The sequence below is a fragment of the Bubalus bubalis genome, chromosome 21 (assembly GCF_019923935.1).
Source record: "Bubalus bubalis isolate 160015118507 breed Murrah chromosome 21, NDDB_SH_1, whole genome shotgun sequence".
Classification (NCBI taxonomy): domain Eukaryota; kingdom Metazoa; phylum Chordata; class Mammalia; order Artiodactyla; family Bovidae; genus Bubalus; species Bubalus bubalis.
Window position 1 is genome coordinate 25,133,131 of NC_059177.1, and position 17,385 is coordinate 25,150,515.

At 35.9% G+C, this 17,385-nt stretch overlaps 1 protein-coding gene across 1 annotated transcript in view; it reads right to left on the reverse strand.

Annotated features, from left to right (window-relative positions):
- CNTN6 (contactin 6) overlaps positions 1-2,748 on the reverse strand; it is a 262,943-nt gene extending 260,195 nt beyond the window's left edge. Inside the window, exon 1 of the mRNA XM_025272271.3 lies at positions 2,631-2,748. Within this exon, the coding sequence (XP_025128056.3) occupies positions 2,631-2,685 (55 nt within the window). The 5' untranslated portion in view covers positions 2,686-2,748. The remainder of the gene's footprint in view (positions 1-2,630) is intronic.
- Positions 2,749-17,385: the final 14,637 nt, after the last annotated feature.

A 17,385-nucleotide genomic window follows, 5' to 3' on the forward strand; every position in this document is an offset into this window, starting at 1 on the left:
ACAATGAGTCAGATATGACTGAGTGACTTTCACACGTAATTAGCAATCATGTATCTTAATTAAATGGTTGTCTCATAATATTAAAAAAAATACCAAAATAGAATACTAGAAATTTTAAATATCCATAATTTCAAAAATATTCCAGAACCATAACATATGCCTGGATAGATTATGGTTCATCATAAAAACTTAAAGGCCAATATCCATAGTAATAGGGTTAGATACAGTTAATTAACAACAACAAATAGGAGATGAGATGGGGTAAAATTTTAAATTTTAATTTAAAGTTTGGAGAGAATTAAAAAGTCAGTGCTTTGAAAAGATTGTAACAGTAAAAAATAGGAAGGAAAAGCACATAATTGTGAAAGATTTGTTGGTCTTTCAGAATGAATCAAAATCAATTTTTGGAAAATAAAAAGTTATTATATGTGTATGTCTGTGTGTGTGTGTGTGTGTGTAGAAATAGCACTGCATCATTAGGGAACTGAGTTTTCTAAACTAACATAGTATATAGTATCTGCAAGTGGGGAGATACACCATGAAATCTTAAAATAAAACAAAACAAAACAAACAGATTTAAAGCAAAACTCTCTTGTGTATATGATTGTCAGCATTCTTACCTCTGTGGCAATGTTGCTCAGATTATCTTATTTAAATAGCTGTGGTTTTAAAAAAAGATACAATCTGTTCCTTCATAAGAAAATTGTACACCAAGGACACATGATTATTTTTCGCTTTAGGATATAGCAAAAGGACATGTTGAATCACATCCAACTTGGAAAAATAAAACGTAACAGAAGAACTGGAAGATCTCTCAGATGATACGTGGTCTGAGAATAATAATTTATTTTAATTTAGCATAAAAGATCTTCTAGATATACTGTGCTGATTCAGTATAGATATTTAAAGGGAAAAATGTTAATCTAAAATTTTGACAGGAAACTGAAACTGCAAGATAAGAATAGAATTTGTATTCACATATGTATAATTTGGGGGCACTTTGATGACTCTGGTTTTGTTTTCATCTATTACAAAAAATATTATTTAACTCTGATTCTTTGTTACAGAGAATTAGAAGTGATATGAATCAAAATAATGTAATAACTTTGAATAAACACAATGATAGCACTTCTAGCCACTGGATTCTCTAGTAGTAAAAATATCTTTATTTACATGTTTTTCTGATTCTAATGGTTGTGTTTTGCATATTTTAACCTTTTCATACCTTTTAAAATTAGAAATGTTTCCACTTCTTGGAATTGTTTTTGAATATTTGCCTCTTACAATTACCATGTCTCTGACTCGTGTGTTACTATGTTTGTTCCTATGTTTCTCCTAATATATTAGGGCTTTGGTATGAATGTGGGAAACTTCGGTAGTACGCACTACCACAGTGGGTGGGAAGCAGTATGTTTTGATAGAAGAGTTGCTCTGACAATTAGATGACTGAGACAATGTTCCTGTTGTGTGGCGACTCACACAGGTAAGCTTGAAAATTCAGAATAGAATTCTGTGTTCTTAATAGAACTATGGTTGACTACATTCAAAGTTAGTCACTATTATCTGCTTTACTGTTTCCATACCCCTTTACAGTGTAATTTTGTTGTTTTTCTATCAAGAGATGGAGTAAATTCTTATATTTCTTGAGTCTGATAGTGTGACTGGGAATGGTTAAAAGAACGCAGCAGAAACGGCATTGTGTCAGTTGCAAGTCTTAACATTAAAAAACCTTGCATACTTCTGATTTCTCTTGGAATTTTGAGCAGATATATATGAAGGACCACAGACTTACAGAGGATAAAAGAACACTTGGTTCGGGGCAGAGACAGCCCAGTGGTCTCTATTACCAGACTAGCCAGGTCCCAGATGACCCAGTAGCTTAACCACAGATGTAAAGCACTCAGGCAAAATCAAAAGAATAGGCCAGTTGAGCCTACTTAAAATTGCCCATCTATATATTTTTCAACTAAATACATGGGTATGTGTTATTTTCATCCATTCAGATTTGTGATGGTTTGTTGCATGACAAAAGCTAACTGAAACACAGACTTCATACTTAGGGTGAATGAAAGAATGTATCATTGACATGGATAGGAAAAAAACTCTAAACTTATTCTACTTCTGATATGACACTCTATATTACTTTATCTTCTATACTGATATAGCTTTAATCCATACCAAATTCCAAATTTGAAGAAAATATATATATTTCTATTTTAATTTTTAAAAGACCACTCTAAAGGAAACAAAAAAATTATTCTTCATTGTTTATTGATGACAAAATTTACTTAATCACATCCTTTTACTATAAAAATTTCATACTTGACAATTTATAACTGAAATCATCTTAGTTCTATTTAAAAATGGCACTTGATTAATTTTTTTTAAGGATTAAACTCTGTATTACCCATAGAGGTTACCTTCAAAATTTTATCATCTAGTTATTTAAATAATGTAAGTATTAGATTGGACAAAATGTTCTTCTGGGTTTTTCTGTAAGATGTTATGGGAAAACATGAAAAAACTTTTTTGCCAACCCTATATTATGTATTTGAAAATTGCTTCACCTGTAGAAAAAATAGAATGCCAATAGATTATCAATCAGAACTCATAATAATAGAACACTTTACCTGCGGAAATGTTTATGAGTGACATCAGAATTACCAGTTTCCATAGCAACCTCATTTCCACTTTCTAAGGTCAAAATTTCTCCCATACAATCAGCCAGAAAGAAAATGTCTATCTTCCAGTCAGTATTTCAAGAGTCTGAAAGAAAAAGAAAATTGTCATGAAATGACAAATGCAAAAATATACATATTCTTACATATATATAAATTGTTGCATACTGGCTCAAGTTCATATTTAAATATTATTAATCTAAATAAGGTAACCTAAAAGTCTACCTTTTACATGCATGTATAATTTGCAAAGTTTTCATAATTTCAGCTCATATTCCCATAATTTAAATTCATACCTTAGATATACATTACATTTGCTATAAAATTTTCTATAGCAGTTAATAGGCTGAAGTGCAGTTCAATTGACTGTATTCTTGTGGATGAAAACTTTCATGAGTATAATTTTAAATTTGACTTTTTAAAATGTTAGAGAGGTTTAAAGACATGTTAAATCAACTCCCACAAGTCTGTTGGTGTCTTTTACTTTTTATTTTATACCATTAGGAATAAGGTAAAATTTTGCTTTATCTTTTATATAACAGTGACTTTACACATTTCATGGATTGTTTTTTAATCAGTATTATTGAGAATATACTCATTGAGAAGCATTATCTTTACTAGACCTAAAATTAATATTTTGCTAAAACTTCTGTAGGATTCAATTTTTGGAAATATTATGTGTAGAGTGTGAGATATACTTTTTTTTATTAAATAACATCATAGTTTTCTTTAATTTATTTTGACATTTAAGCTTTCTGGTGATAAATGAAATCAAGATACTAGTTTGGTTGGCCTTTATTCAAAAAGTGAAATTTAGTAAGCAGCTCATAAAGCTCATAATCTCAAAAAAGTGTAGAATAAACTCATCTAGGTCATATTGTGATAAAATCATTATATATCAAATGATAGGACCCTTTACAACTTTTAACCTAGTGGAAATATATTTTCTTGCAACTTCAAATATCTCTTGGAAGTATGTGGATTTTAAGTGTAAATAATAAAGTTTTGATCATTTTCTGATATATTTTTAAATTTTAAAAATCTTTTAATTTCTTTCTGTTACTAGTTACTTTGACATAAACACATACCATTGACTATATTCTAAGTCTTTATAAAATCTAAATTAAATGCTTTCAGATTTAATCAAGGAATAAAAATCAAAAAGAAAATAAGCAGTATTCAGATCAATATGCTATGTTGAGTTGACAATGTCCTTCCAGAAATTTTCTCATATCTTACATCATCTTTCATTCTCTTTAACACCAGAAGTTCCAAACTCTTAACATCTCACATTTAAGTGAAATTATACTCTATATTCTTTGGAAGGAAAGTTGTGACCAACCTAGATAGCATATTCAAAAGCAGAGACATTACTTTGCCAACAAAGGTCTGTCTAGTCAAAGCTATGGTTTTTCCAGTGGTCATGTATGGATGTGAAAGTTGGACTGTGAAGAAAGCTGAGCACTGAAAAATTGATGATTTTGAACTGTGGTGTTGGAGAAGACTCTTGAGAGTCACTTGGACTGCAAGGAGATCCAACCAGTCCATTCTGAAGGAGATCAGTCCTGGGTGTTCTTTGGAAGGAATGATGCTAAAGCTGAAACTCCTGTACTTTGGCCACCTCATGCGAAGAGTTGACTCATTGGAAAAGACCCTGATGCTGGGAGGGATTGGGGGCAGGAGGAGAAGGGGACGACAGAGGATGAGATGGCTGGATGGCATCACTGACTTGATGGACATGAGTCTGAGTGAACTCCGGGAGTTGGTGATGGACAGGGAGGCCTGGCGTGCTGCAATCATGGGGTTGCAAAGAATCGGACACGACTGAGCGACTGAACTGAACTGAACTGAACTGATACTCTATATCTATTTGTTCATTTCTATTTTTTCAAAAAACATTTATTCATTTATATTTACTCTCTGCCAGACATTAGGTACCTTGGTGTTAGTGATGAATCTAAAACTCTTCATTTCACCCTTGAGATCTTACATTTTATAAGAAAAACAGCAAAATCAAGCACACACACACTGATAGATGTGGTAAATATGGTAATACTTGGCAGAAGATAAGTGCTATCTATGAGATCTATGAGGTGATGCTCAAGTAGTGTGTTTGAACTGAGACTTGAAAAATGAGAAGCTCTTAGCCAGGCAAGTGCATGCATGCATGTTAGGAGGGCATGTAGGAGGGCAGGGATTAAAGTAGGTAAAATGAGGAAGGAGACTACTAGCTGTCTAAGCAAAAGGGAAGGAGTGTGAAAAGTCCTGTAGCAGGACTGAGTGTGCATTTTCAAAGACCTTAAAGAGATTCAGGTGCTATTCAGAAGAACAGTGGCATGAGACACGGTTGGAGAAGGACAAAGAGGTTAAACTATTCAAGGCCTATGGACCATGTTGACAAATATGGATGTTGCACTTTCAAATCATAATTGAGGATTTGAAGCAGGACATTTACATGATACTAACATCATTCTGGCTGATGTGGAGAATAGAAAGGGTAGAGGAGAAAGTAAAAACTTATAATTACCAACTTATTTGATGGACATCATTAGTTTCTCCAATCAAACAATTCATTTTTCTCTTCTGATAAAAACTCTGTCTTTATGTATGTATTTATTTTATTTATCTATTTATTTCCTTTGTTTTGGAGGAACCACCTTCCTATACATCGTCAGTCCATAAAATGAAAGTGAGATTTCCTTCATCTCCTAGCTACAGGGATGAAGATATGACCAGGGCTGTGTCAATGAGGAATCCATTCCCCTGGCTACAGTGTTTTGTAAAAGAAAGGGGACGTAGCCTAAGCCAAACTAATGACAACAAAGCCAATGATTTGTCAATGATATTACAACAACTAAGATGCTAAGACTTAAATCTGTTAATCCAGTGTAATATAACATTTTGCAAGTCATATCTTCACCCAGTTTAGAAGGCATGGCTAAAAGCTATCAATTCCCCTTAGCAGAAAATTTACCGAGTCCCTACCCCAATTTCTTCCCTTCTCAAGCTCTGACACTTCTGGAATATAGTGCATAGAAACCCAATTTTCAGAGATCTCTAGCTACCTAACAATCAGGAATGACCCTTCTTCCTAAGGCTGATGGAATTATTCAAAGTAATCCCATGGAAGCCCTCGAAATATAGCTAACCCTGTCTCATTTGCTGCTCTTATCTTGTCCACACCTAAGTCCCAGCTTGCTTTTATCCTGTCCCTAGGGACATTTCCCTGCGTATTCCTTCTCTTATTTGGATATGTAGGAAACAAGAGTTTTGCTTCACGTATCTGAGTGTTATTATGTTCTAAAGAATCTATAGTCACACCTGATATCATGAAATGATGAAGTGCCTCACCAAGTTTAAAACCGGGAATTCTCCAATGTGAATGAATAAGACAAAGTTTTGTCTAATCATTTGTGCTGTATTTTTGTCTCTTGCAAACAAAAAACCTGACTAGTATATTCATTTTTTATCCTGAATTAATATAATGTTTTTCCTAAAGACCCCAGAGCAAACTGACGTGATGCATACCCTTTGAGCACTGTATTTATCAAAGACTCCGTTATATCGCCAGCATTTTCATACCTTATCTTGAAGATAAAACCAGATACAAACTAGCTCATAATACATGGTTTGGTATGTAATATAGAGCTCATGGGTATTCAGTCAGTATTTGTTTGGTTTGTATTTGACAACTAACCAGTCTAGTATTATAAAGAAAAAGATTAAACTGGAAATCCTAAGACACTGCTTATGGTGTGGTCTTTCTCTTAACCAGCTTAGTAATTTTGGGTGTTTCATGTACTGTAATGATGACTGTCAGCTTCCTCTTATGAAAATTGAAGGTTTCGACCTAGAGATCACCCTTAAATGTCTTCTAGGTCTAATAATCTAAGATTGTTTGATTTAACCTGGTGTATAATTTTGTAGCAAATATTGCCCTTTACCATCTGATTGCTTATCAACATCCTGTAACGAGGGCAAAGCCCAGGGGAGAGTTTATTTAGCAGTGCTCTATAAAGATAGCCTAAATAGCTAATATTTATGCATCACTTGCCATTTGTAAAAGTTCCATTTGTAAAAGTTTAAATTACCTGAGGAGGGAGAATACACTGGCTCAATCAGAACAATCCAGATAAGAAGTGTCTGGTTATTTACTCACAGCAAAATGGGGTACATATATTCAGTAGAGAAAAATTATGCTGGGCACTGATACACAGAATAGCCACAGGAATTATTTCTAGGTTCCTAGAATCCTAAAGATTGCTCGAGGCAGAATAAAGGAGGCCTGTGTTTAAACTTAAAAGAACTTTCTGAAGTTCTAAAAAAAAAAAAAGTTTCAAAAATGCATTACAAGCACATTGTTTTAGATGAGGTTTATAAACCATGCAATCTTTTAAATATCATTTTGGCCTGGAGAAGTGGGTGTCGTGGTTCCTAACACACCTGCTAAGGTTGTTGTTCTATAATTACTGGACAGACTTATCTCCTCCAGACCATATGTGTTTCTTTTTCCTCTCCTGAAATTCCTTAGGGCAAAAGTAATCATTTCAAACACTTCAACACAAGAGTATGTATCGGTCCACAATCAGTTTCTCAAAAAAAAAAAAAATATATCTCTGAAAGTTAAAATATCCTTGTAAGTTGAGTGGCAAAACTAAATTTTGTGGTAAAACCTGTACTGAATTAATGTGATGTTGTTTAGTCTGTTTCCAAATTAGCATGAATACTTAGGTTTTGCTGCTAAACATGGTTTTGGTGGTTGACAGAGTTGTTGCCCACTGAAGGTATTCTAAATCCAAGTAAATTTGCATCAGATTGCCTTTCTAAAGACTAGAGGTCAGAAAACTGAAGTCAGCTGACCAAATTCAGTCTTCTGTCTGCTTTTGTAAATAAAGTTTCACTGGAATGCAATATACCTATTTATTCATGCACTGTCTATGATTGCTTTTGTGCTACAAAGGCAAACTGAATATGCCAGAAACCATATGGTCTCCAAACCTGAAAATTTTGACTGTCCAATCTTTTATAACTTTAGAATTTCTGGAAGTTCTGTTGCTGATCTCTTATCTAATACATTCTAAACTCTAAAAAACATTTGATTATAAGGATTTCAGGTACAGAAATGTGGAACTCTGTTTCTCTAACTCCATGTGTATGTGCTTAGCAAAAATTATACATGTTTAGCAGGAAAAAAAAAATAGGTCTTGATTTTGAAGTAACTCTGAACTGTATCTTGCCTTTAGTAGATCTTTAGAAGGATCTCTTCTTACCATGTGTTTCAATCATCATCTGACCTTAGAAAGTAGATGAGAGAAGAATTAAGAGATGATTGTTGTGACTGTGAGGTTGTACCTAAAGATGGTTCTTCTTTTTCTTTTTAAAAAATATTTATTTGCTTTATTTTTGGTTGTATCAGGTCTTAGTTGTGGCATGCAGTTTCTTTCTTTGTGGCACTCAGACTTCTCTCTAGTTGTGGGGCACAGGCTTCAGAGCACATGGGCTCTGTAGTTCTGGCTTGTGGACTTAGTTGCTCCCTGGCATGTGGGATCTTAGTTCCCTGATCAGGGATTGAATTCACATCCCCTGCATTGGTAGGCAGATTCTTAACTACTGGGCAACCAGGAAAGTCCCCCAAAGACTGTTTTTAACCCACACAACACAAGCAGTTCTTTAGCTTCACTCAGAATAAGTCAATTTTTTAAAAAGTAGAAAGAGATCACTCAATCTATTTCTTGCCATGAAACCATTCAACTGTCTATGAGTGTGATACAAATGCTATTAAACCAGGATTGACTAGGAAGCATTGGCTAGACTTTAGGCAATAGAGTAATTCTGGGAGGTTGTTGCCATGTTAAACTGTGGTGTGCCTAACAGACATGGGAAGCAATGGGTGTAACCAAAAGAGAGATGGAATGCATCTCTGATCTTTATCTTTTACAAAAGAGCTTTCTGACTTCTCTTTGCACTGAGAACTAGTGACATATGATTAAATAAAATGGCGTGTGTATGTGCATGTACGGTTTGAAACAAGCCTTTGAAAGGGGCTTATGAAGGATTGTACTTGGAACTCAATGATTAAACTTAAAAGCTACAGAGAACGCCCAAGACACATCTCATTGAATGACAAAAGGAAAACATGGGTAGTCATTCTTGTCTAAAAAAATTTGATACTCTTCAATATATGTGGATATATCTATGTGACACCAGTTTGAGTGATTAAGAATTATGTTCATTAGAACATACAGTTTATAGAAATCTTCAAGTCTATTACATATTGTACCTGTACAGTTCTTACCCCTTTTGCATTCAGTTCAGTTGCTCAGTCCTGTCCGAATCTTTGCAACCGCATGGACTGCAGCACACCAGGCTTCCCTGTCCATCACTAACTTCTGGAGCTTACTCAAACTCATGCCCATTGAGTTGGTGATGCCATTCAACCATTTCATCCTCTGTCGTCCCCTTCTCCTCCTCCCTTTTGCATTAACTGAAATTATTTTCTCACTTTGGTAGTAGGAAAAAGAAGCTACTACTAACTGGCTTTGGTGATCACTGTAAATGCAGGGTAATAGAGTGAGCAGTAGAGGAATATTACTTAAAATATTGGCCAGTTTCTCTCTGCGTGTCTCAATTGTGTTGCTTTAGTATGAAAGGAAATCATTGTTGCAAGTGCATTACTCTTAAGGGACTTTATTCTTTCTCTATTTACAGCAGCATTCCTTTGACATTACAGAATTTTGTAGCAGAGATTAAGATCCATTTTCAGTTGGCATGTTCATCATCAAAACAAATGTGCTCAGCACTAATTGCCCTTTTGTTTTTAATTGACCAGTTAATTAACTATATTAGATAAATTAAAAATCCCAAGTCCATTTGCTTCAGGTAGCCCTACTGTTTTATTTAACTGTGATAACAATCTATGGCCAGATAGAAGGGAAGATGCTTAATAATTTTAAAACAGATTTCCAACCTCAGCATTCATGGAGTTATTTACTATCAAGCTAATCAATAATAAATTAAAAATTGAAATATTTATGATCTAAAAATCTGATTTAGACTAGGGAAACTCCAACTCCCATTAAGTCAGGCAAAGTAGCAAGATAAATCATGCCATCAGAGTCCATGTTTTCATAATATAGTGCTATCGCTTATGATAATTGTTATGCCGACTCTCAAAATAGGCAATCATAATAGATGATAGATTAGTAGAAAGATATAGCACGGTGTGATTAATGCAATGGGAGAAGAAACATTCCTTCTTTCCTTAGAGGAGATATGATTACATGTTAAGTTGTTAATAGAATGGAATACATGCAAATACATTTGTTATGACAATAGTTGGAATCATTTCTACGTGTTTTCTGATTAGAGCAACCAAGCTGTAGAACTTAACTTAGTCATCAATACAGTCTATCTCATATGCCTTGTGCTTGCTGAAAGAGATCTGTGTGAAGAAACTAGTTTTCTAACTGATAAGAGACCATACTTTCAATTAATTTCAGAACTGAAAGAACATACAGATCTTTCTTGACTTACAATGAGGTTATGTCCCAATAACCCCAACATAAGTTGAAAAATATGTCAACAATGTGTTCAGTACACTTAGCCTACTGAGCAGCACAGCTTTACCAAGCTACCTTAAACATGCTCAGAGCACATACATAGCCTACAGTTGGGTAAAATCATCTATCACAAAGCCTCTTTAATAATAAAGTGTTGACTGTCTCTCGTAATATGTTGAATACTGTACTAAAAGTGAAAAACAGAAAGGTTGTAATTGTATCAGTTGTTTATCTATGTGATGGGGTGACTGACTGGGAGCTGTAACTGCCCAGTATCATAAGAGAGGAGCCTATAGTTTACTGCTAACCTAGAATGTCTAAGTCAAGTAAAGTTGAATTTGAAACATAATACATCAGGGTCCACCTGTATATAGATACCACATTCATAGGTGAGGAAACTGAGGCCTCAAAGAGGCAAATAGTCCTATAAAGTTTATGACCTAGAATGAGACCTGAGAGCAGATCCCTGAGAGAGAGTCCTGCCTACCGTACATCCCTCTTGATCTGTGACACTGGGCATGTCACTTTAGTAAAGGTTCAGCCTCTGTGAATCTGTTTTCCTAACTGAAAATGCAGGTAATAACATCTTATAGAAATGCTCTCAGGGTTTCTATTGATCAGAATAAGAGGATCTGGGTGGGTGATAATGTAGTTTGGAGGATTTGTAATGTCAATTCTCATGTTCGAAATGGTGACCAGAAATGTTTGTTGTTCAGGCAAAACTAAGTTTTTTAGGCTTAGTTTAGAAAAGGAGAGTATAACTTCACATAATATTAGTACTATCTCAGAAGGGAAAGTTATGGGTGATATTTATTGGATTTTATGTCCTGAGCTGAGTGACTTGGGGGTTGATCTTGCAAAAGGAGGAACTGACTAGAAATAGGCAGAGTGCATGGTGTAATAACTATAGATGGATGGGTGCAGTGAGGTAAGACTCTTGTTGTAGGTGTTGATGTTGGCCCTGAAATGAAAGTTTTATCCTATAGAAGTGAATACTTTCTGAAGCAAATAACTAAATTACTTTTGCTTTCAGTATCATTTAACATAGAGATAGGAAATTACACAAGTTTCAGTTCTCAGTAATGAGTTGAATAATAAGATGTGTTGATTGCTAACCAGCCACCAAAGCAGAAGTTGGGAAACTTTTTCTGTAAGGAATCAAATAGGAAACAACTTTCACTTTTGCAGATCATTTGGCCTCTGTTGCCACTAGGAAACAGGACGGTTATAGTGCAAAAGTGGCTATATAGACAAGACATTAACAAATGGGAATAGCTGTGTTCTAATAAAATTTTATTTATAAAAGAGTAATGAAATACAGCATTTAATCCAAGGCCACAGTTTGCCAACCTCTGTCTAAAGAATGGCACAGAGAGAAGTTTCTAGTGGGAAGTTATTAACCCAAACCTACTGAATATTTGATTAATTTCTGCAATGTCAAGAAGCTGGGGGGGATAGTGAATATATGGATAGTGAATATATAAGGCAGCAAAACTCAGAAACATCTTTATTAAAACAAATGGAGTGTAATCATTTGTTTCATTCTTTTTAATCCAAATATCTCTGAATTTTGCTACCAATAAATATTTACATATATGATATACCATTATGTACAAGCTAGAATCAAAATTTCTGGGAGAAGTATCAATAACCTTCAAGAAAATTAGAGATACCAAGGGAACATTTCATGTAAAGATGGGCTCAATAAAGGACAGAAATGGTATGGACTTAACAGAAGCAGAAGATATTAAGAAGAGGTGGCAAGAATACACAGAAGAACTGTACAAAAAAGATTCTTCACGACCAAGATAATCACAATGGTGTGATCACTCACCTAGAGCCAGACATCCTGGAATGTGAAGTCAAGTGGGCCTTAGAAAGCATCACTACGAACAAAGCTAGTGGAGGTGATGGAATTCCAGTTGAGCTATTTCAAATCCTGAAAGATGATGCTGCACTCAATATGCCAGCAAATTTGGAAAACTCAGCAGTGGCCACAGGACTGGAAAATGTGTTTTCATTCCAATCCCAAAGAAAGGCAATGCCAAAGAATGCTCAAACTACCCCACAATTGCACACATCTCACACGCTAGTAAAGTAATGCTCAAAATTTTCCAAGCCAGGCTTCAGCAGTATGTGAACTGTGAAATTCCAGATGTTCAAGCTGTATTTAGAAAAGGCAGAGGAACCAGAGATCAAATTGCCAGCATCCACTGGATCATGGAAAAAGCAAGAGAGTTCCAGAAAAACATCTATTTGTATGTTATTGACTATGCCAAAGCCTTTGACTGTGTGGATCACAATAAACTGTGGAAAATTCTGAAAGAGATGGGAATAGCAGACCATCTGACCTGCCTCTTGAGAAACCTATATGCAGGTCAGGAAGCAACAGTTAGAACTGGACATGGAACAACAGACTGGTTCCAAATAGGAAAAGGACTACGTCAAGGCTGTATATTGTCACCTTGCTTATTTAACTTCTATGAAGAGTACATCATGAGAAACACTGGGCTGGAAGAAGCACCGAGCTGGAATCAAGATTGCCGGGAGAAATATCAATAACCTCAGATATGCAGATGACACCACCCTTATGGCAGAAAGTGAAGAGGAACTAAAAAGCCTCTTGATGAAAGTGAAAGAGGAGAGTGAAAAAGTTGGCTTAAAGCTCAACATTCAGAAAACAAAGATCATGGCATCCGGTCCCATCACCTCATGGGAAATAGATGGGGAAACAGTGGAAACAGTGTCAGACTTTATTCTTTTGGGCTCCAAAATCACTGCAGATAGTGAAGGCAGCCATGAAATTAAAAGACGCTTACTCCGTGGAAGGAAAGTTATGACCAACCTAGACAGCATATTAAAAAGCAGAGACATTATTTTGCCAACAAAGGTCCATCTAGTCAAAGCTATGGTTTTTCCAGTAGTCATGTATGGATGTGAGAGTTGGACTGTGAAGAAAGCTGAGCGCCGAAGAATTGATGCTTTTGAACTGTGGTGTTGGAAAAGACTTTTGAGCGTCCCTTGGACAGCAAGGAGATCCAACCAGTCCATCCTAAAGGAGATCAGTCCTGAATATTAATTGCAAGGACTGATGTTGAAGCTGAAACTACAATATTTTGGCCACCTGATGAGAAGACCTGACTCATTTGAAAAGACCCTGGGAAAGATTGAAGGTGGGAGGAGAAGGGAATGACAGAGGATGAGATGGTTGGATGGCATCACTTATTCAATGGACATGAGTTTGAGTAAACTCTGGGAGCTGGTCATGGAAAGGGAGGCCTGGCGTGCTGCAGTCCATGGGGTTGCAGAGTCAGACACAACTCAGCAACTGAACTGAACTGATAGGATATCTATGCATAAGTTTATATGCATATCTGCTTCTTGTTAAACTTATATGCCTATAAACTTATGCATAAGGATATATGCATAAGTTTAACAAGAAGCAGATTTTCTTCTCTTTTTACTCTTTTGCTCCTTCATATATTTCAAAGTTAAAAAAAAAAAGAACTAAACAAAGCAAGAACATTTATAACAAGATACTATTGAAACTACTATGTGCATGAAGTACTTTCTTTTGTTTGAGGGAAATATTAATAAGCTTATTTGGGTGCAGTAATAGAGCATTAGAGGGAAAAAAATTATTTCTTTATGTGCTTAATTAAGAAAAACTGGACTGTGGGGAAAGTTTTCTTTTTTTCTGCTTTACTAAACTAAACTTGTCAAATTAAAGAAAAACAAGCAAAAGAGATTGGTATAGTTCAAAACTATATCTAATCTAATAAGATGGTATTTAAGAAAATATATATTAAGTCTTAGGTTTTAAAACTGATCTACTTATTCAGAATAGGAATGTGGAGTGGGAAAAAGTGACTTTATAATTTCAAATTAAAAAATAAATGCAGCATGGGGTAATTTTAAGGTCAGCGTTCAGTAGTGGCTTATATTTTGACACAGTTGCCAAAAATCAGATGTAACTGAGGTTGCATTAATAAAAGCATATTGTTCAAAACAAGGGAGGTGCAACTTCTGCCTTAACCTGCACCTGAACTTGTGTAACCACATAGAGGGATTGTATTCTCTCCTGAACATCATGGTTTAAGAGGAATTTTGACAAATTGAAAGCCTCTCCTAGGGAGCAGGGTGAGGATGATGAAGTGGCTGGGAGCTTGTGAGGGTCAGTGGAGAGAAATGAGTATGTTTAGCCCGGGGAAGAGAGGATTTAGTAGGCAGAGAAGAGCCATCTTCAAATATTTGAAGGGCTGTCTTGTGGAAGAAGGATTAGACTTATTATTTGTGTCTCAGGAGACCAGAACTGGGACCAAAGGGTAGACATTCCAGGGCAGCAAATTTCAGCTTAATATCAGCCCAGAGCATTTTAACAAGTAGAATTGTTTATCCAGTGTTTAAGTGCACTGGCTTTGAAACCTAGACATTCTGGGTTTGTATCTCAAAACCTACAGACACTTAATAGCTTTGTGACTTTAGAGGAAGTAAAATACCCTATCTGAGCCTCAGTTTTATGATAATTACAATGAAAAAAGTACTATCTACTGCATGAGGTTTATATGAGGATTCAATGAGATTGTGCATGCAAAGAGTAAAAGTGCTTTCTCCATGAGATGTCACATTCATCATGACTAGGCATATAGAAGGAACAGCTAGATGACAAATTCTCTGGGATATTATAGGGGAAAATTCTGCATTGAGTAGAAGGTTAAACTAGATGACCTCTTAAGCCCTTCTAAACTTGTAGCTTTTTATTTCTATAAAGAGCAAGAAGCTGAAAATCTTCTGTACCAGGAGTCATTAAGTGGTGGTCCAAAAGCTGGATTCCCCCAGAAGAATATTTGAAAGTTGGGAAACTGAAATAACAATGAACATTCTGGTTTTTCTTTATGTATCTGAAGATTTGGCATCACTGAGTTCACATTTCTACATACAAACAGCATCTTTAAAAAGACATTAACAACAACAAGCATCAGGAGTATTTGACCCTTTAACAGTATTTGCCTTAGTTTAGACAATCAGACCCAGTTTGTCTAAGATCCACGCCACTACAGTCTCATATCATCTGCCTAGTCTCTGAAGGCAGCATATTTGCCATCTGTGTCCTACATCAGCTACGTGAGACATCTGGAAGCAGTCCTTTTGGACTATATGATAGGACAGAAAAATAGGAGATGGAAGAGAATGACTGGGATATTAGCAGGCTGTCTGAAAGGGAACGTTAATAGCTATAGTATTAATAATATTAGTTTTCGAATACTGACAAATACCAGGCTCTAGGGCTTCCCAGGTAGTGCCTGGAGGGCTACAGTCCATGAGGTCTCAAAGATTTGGACACAACTGACTACTTGCACGCACTCACACCATGCTCTGTGTCAAGGATTGCATGTACATTGTCTCATTTAATCTTTTTTTTTTTTTTAGTCTTAAAATAAAAATGACTTTATTTTTTTGTTTGTTTGGTTTTTTTTTTTTTTTGGATTTCTTTTTTTTTTTTTTTTAAACTTTACATAACTGTATTAGTTTTGCCAAATATCAAAATGAATCCGCCACAGGTATACATGTGTTCCCCATCCTGAACCCTCCTCCCTCCTCCCTCCCCATTCCATCCCTCTGGGTCGTCCCAGTGCACCAGCCCCAAGCATCCAGTATCGTACATCGAACCTGGACTGGCAACTCGTTTCATACATGATATTTTACATGTTTCAATGCCATTCTCCCAAATCTTCCCACCCTCTCCCTCTCCCACAGAGTCCATAAGACTGTTCTATACATCAGTGTCTCTTTTGCTGTCTCGTACACAGGGTTATTGTTACCATCTTTACAGCAGTCCTATCACATGTGTAAAATGATTGCTCTCGTTTTACGGGTGAGGACACTAAAGCTTGGACGTGTAAGAAATTGGATAAAGCGTTGCCAGCTAATAAGTGACAGAAAAGTCCCTCATCTGACCACTACCTGTTCTAATCCTAAACCTTGACTTGCCTCCACAATGGCTAATCTTACAGATGTTACAATTTTGCCTAAAGCCGATCCTGGGAGATTTGATTCAAGTTTCTGAGCAAACATATTTCTGATAGGAAAGATTTCTTCCTATCAGAGTTGCAAAGGGAAGATTCCTCCTTCACTGTGAATAACCTGAACTGTCATGAAGCTATACGGACGGCACTGTGCAAGGTTTGCCAGTGTCATTTTTAGACTTAAGGGGGAAAAAAAGACAGCATGTAGTCAAATACAATGCAAAATGCAAGCTTAAATAAGGTGAACAAGCTCTTTCCTGCAGGATTTCTCAGTGTCTCTATTCTTCTAATGTCCATTATAGAATCTAAGGGGAAGGGTATAGTATATACTGTTCTTAGACTTCTATGATCCTGGGACTCTATTTTCTGCAGTGCTTATCCTACAGTGAATTGATGCTCTATGGAACACAGTCCAGGAAAACCTAGAAGGAAAAGAGCCCTGGACCGGAAATGCAATGATATTAAAATCCCAGCTCTGCCAACAGCTAGCAATATAATCTAAGACTTGTAACCTCTGATCTTAGGTTGCAAGTATCGAGACCGTAATATCTGTCCTACTGACTCCGCCAAATTTTTATAAGGATCAACTAAATCAAGGATTTAAAGAGCGCTTTAAATGGAAAGAAACTCAAGATACACATAAGGGATTAAATGATTAATGTTTCTCATTTCTGCATAGCTGATCAGGGAAACTGGCTAGATTTTAATCACTTTTATGCCAATCAGTTATTTTCTGATCACACACAATAGCTTATCTTTTTTGAAATGCATGGACTTGTGAATTTTCTGTCTACCTGGAAAGAATTATCAAAATATACATATTGTTATGAACACATTAAATCTAAGCAATTGTAAGCTCTTTGCTGAGAAGCAACACCCTTTCTTCCAATGCTATCCATTAAGGAAGGAAAGGGAAAAAAATAGTGAGCACTCAAAGCAGGATGTACACTGATTCCATTCTGTTCCCTTTGGCTAAGGTTCATGGTCCCCAGCCCCTGGACAATAGGACCTTTTGCCTTCTCTTCCATCAACCTGTCCCCTGATATGTGCTCCCACTGGCAGTCCTGACCTCACAGAAATAGGAGTCAACTCAGGAGGGAAAGGCAGTTGCCTGTCAACACT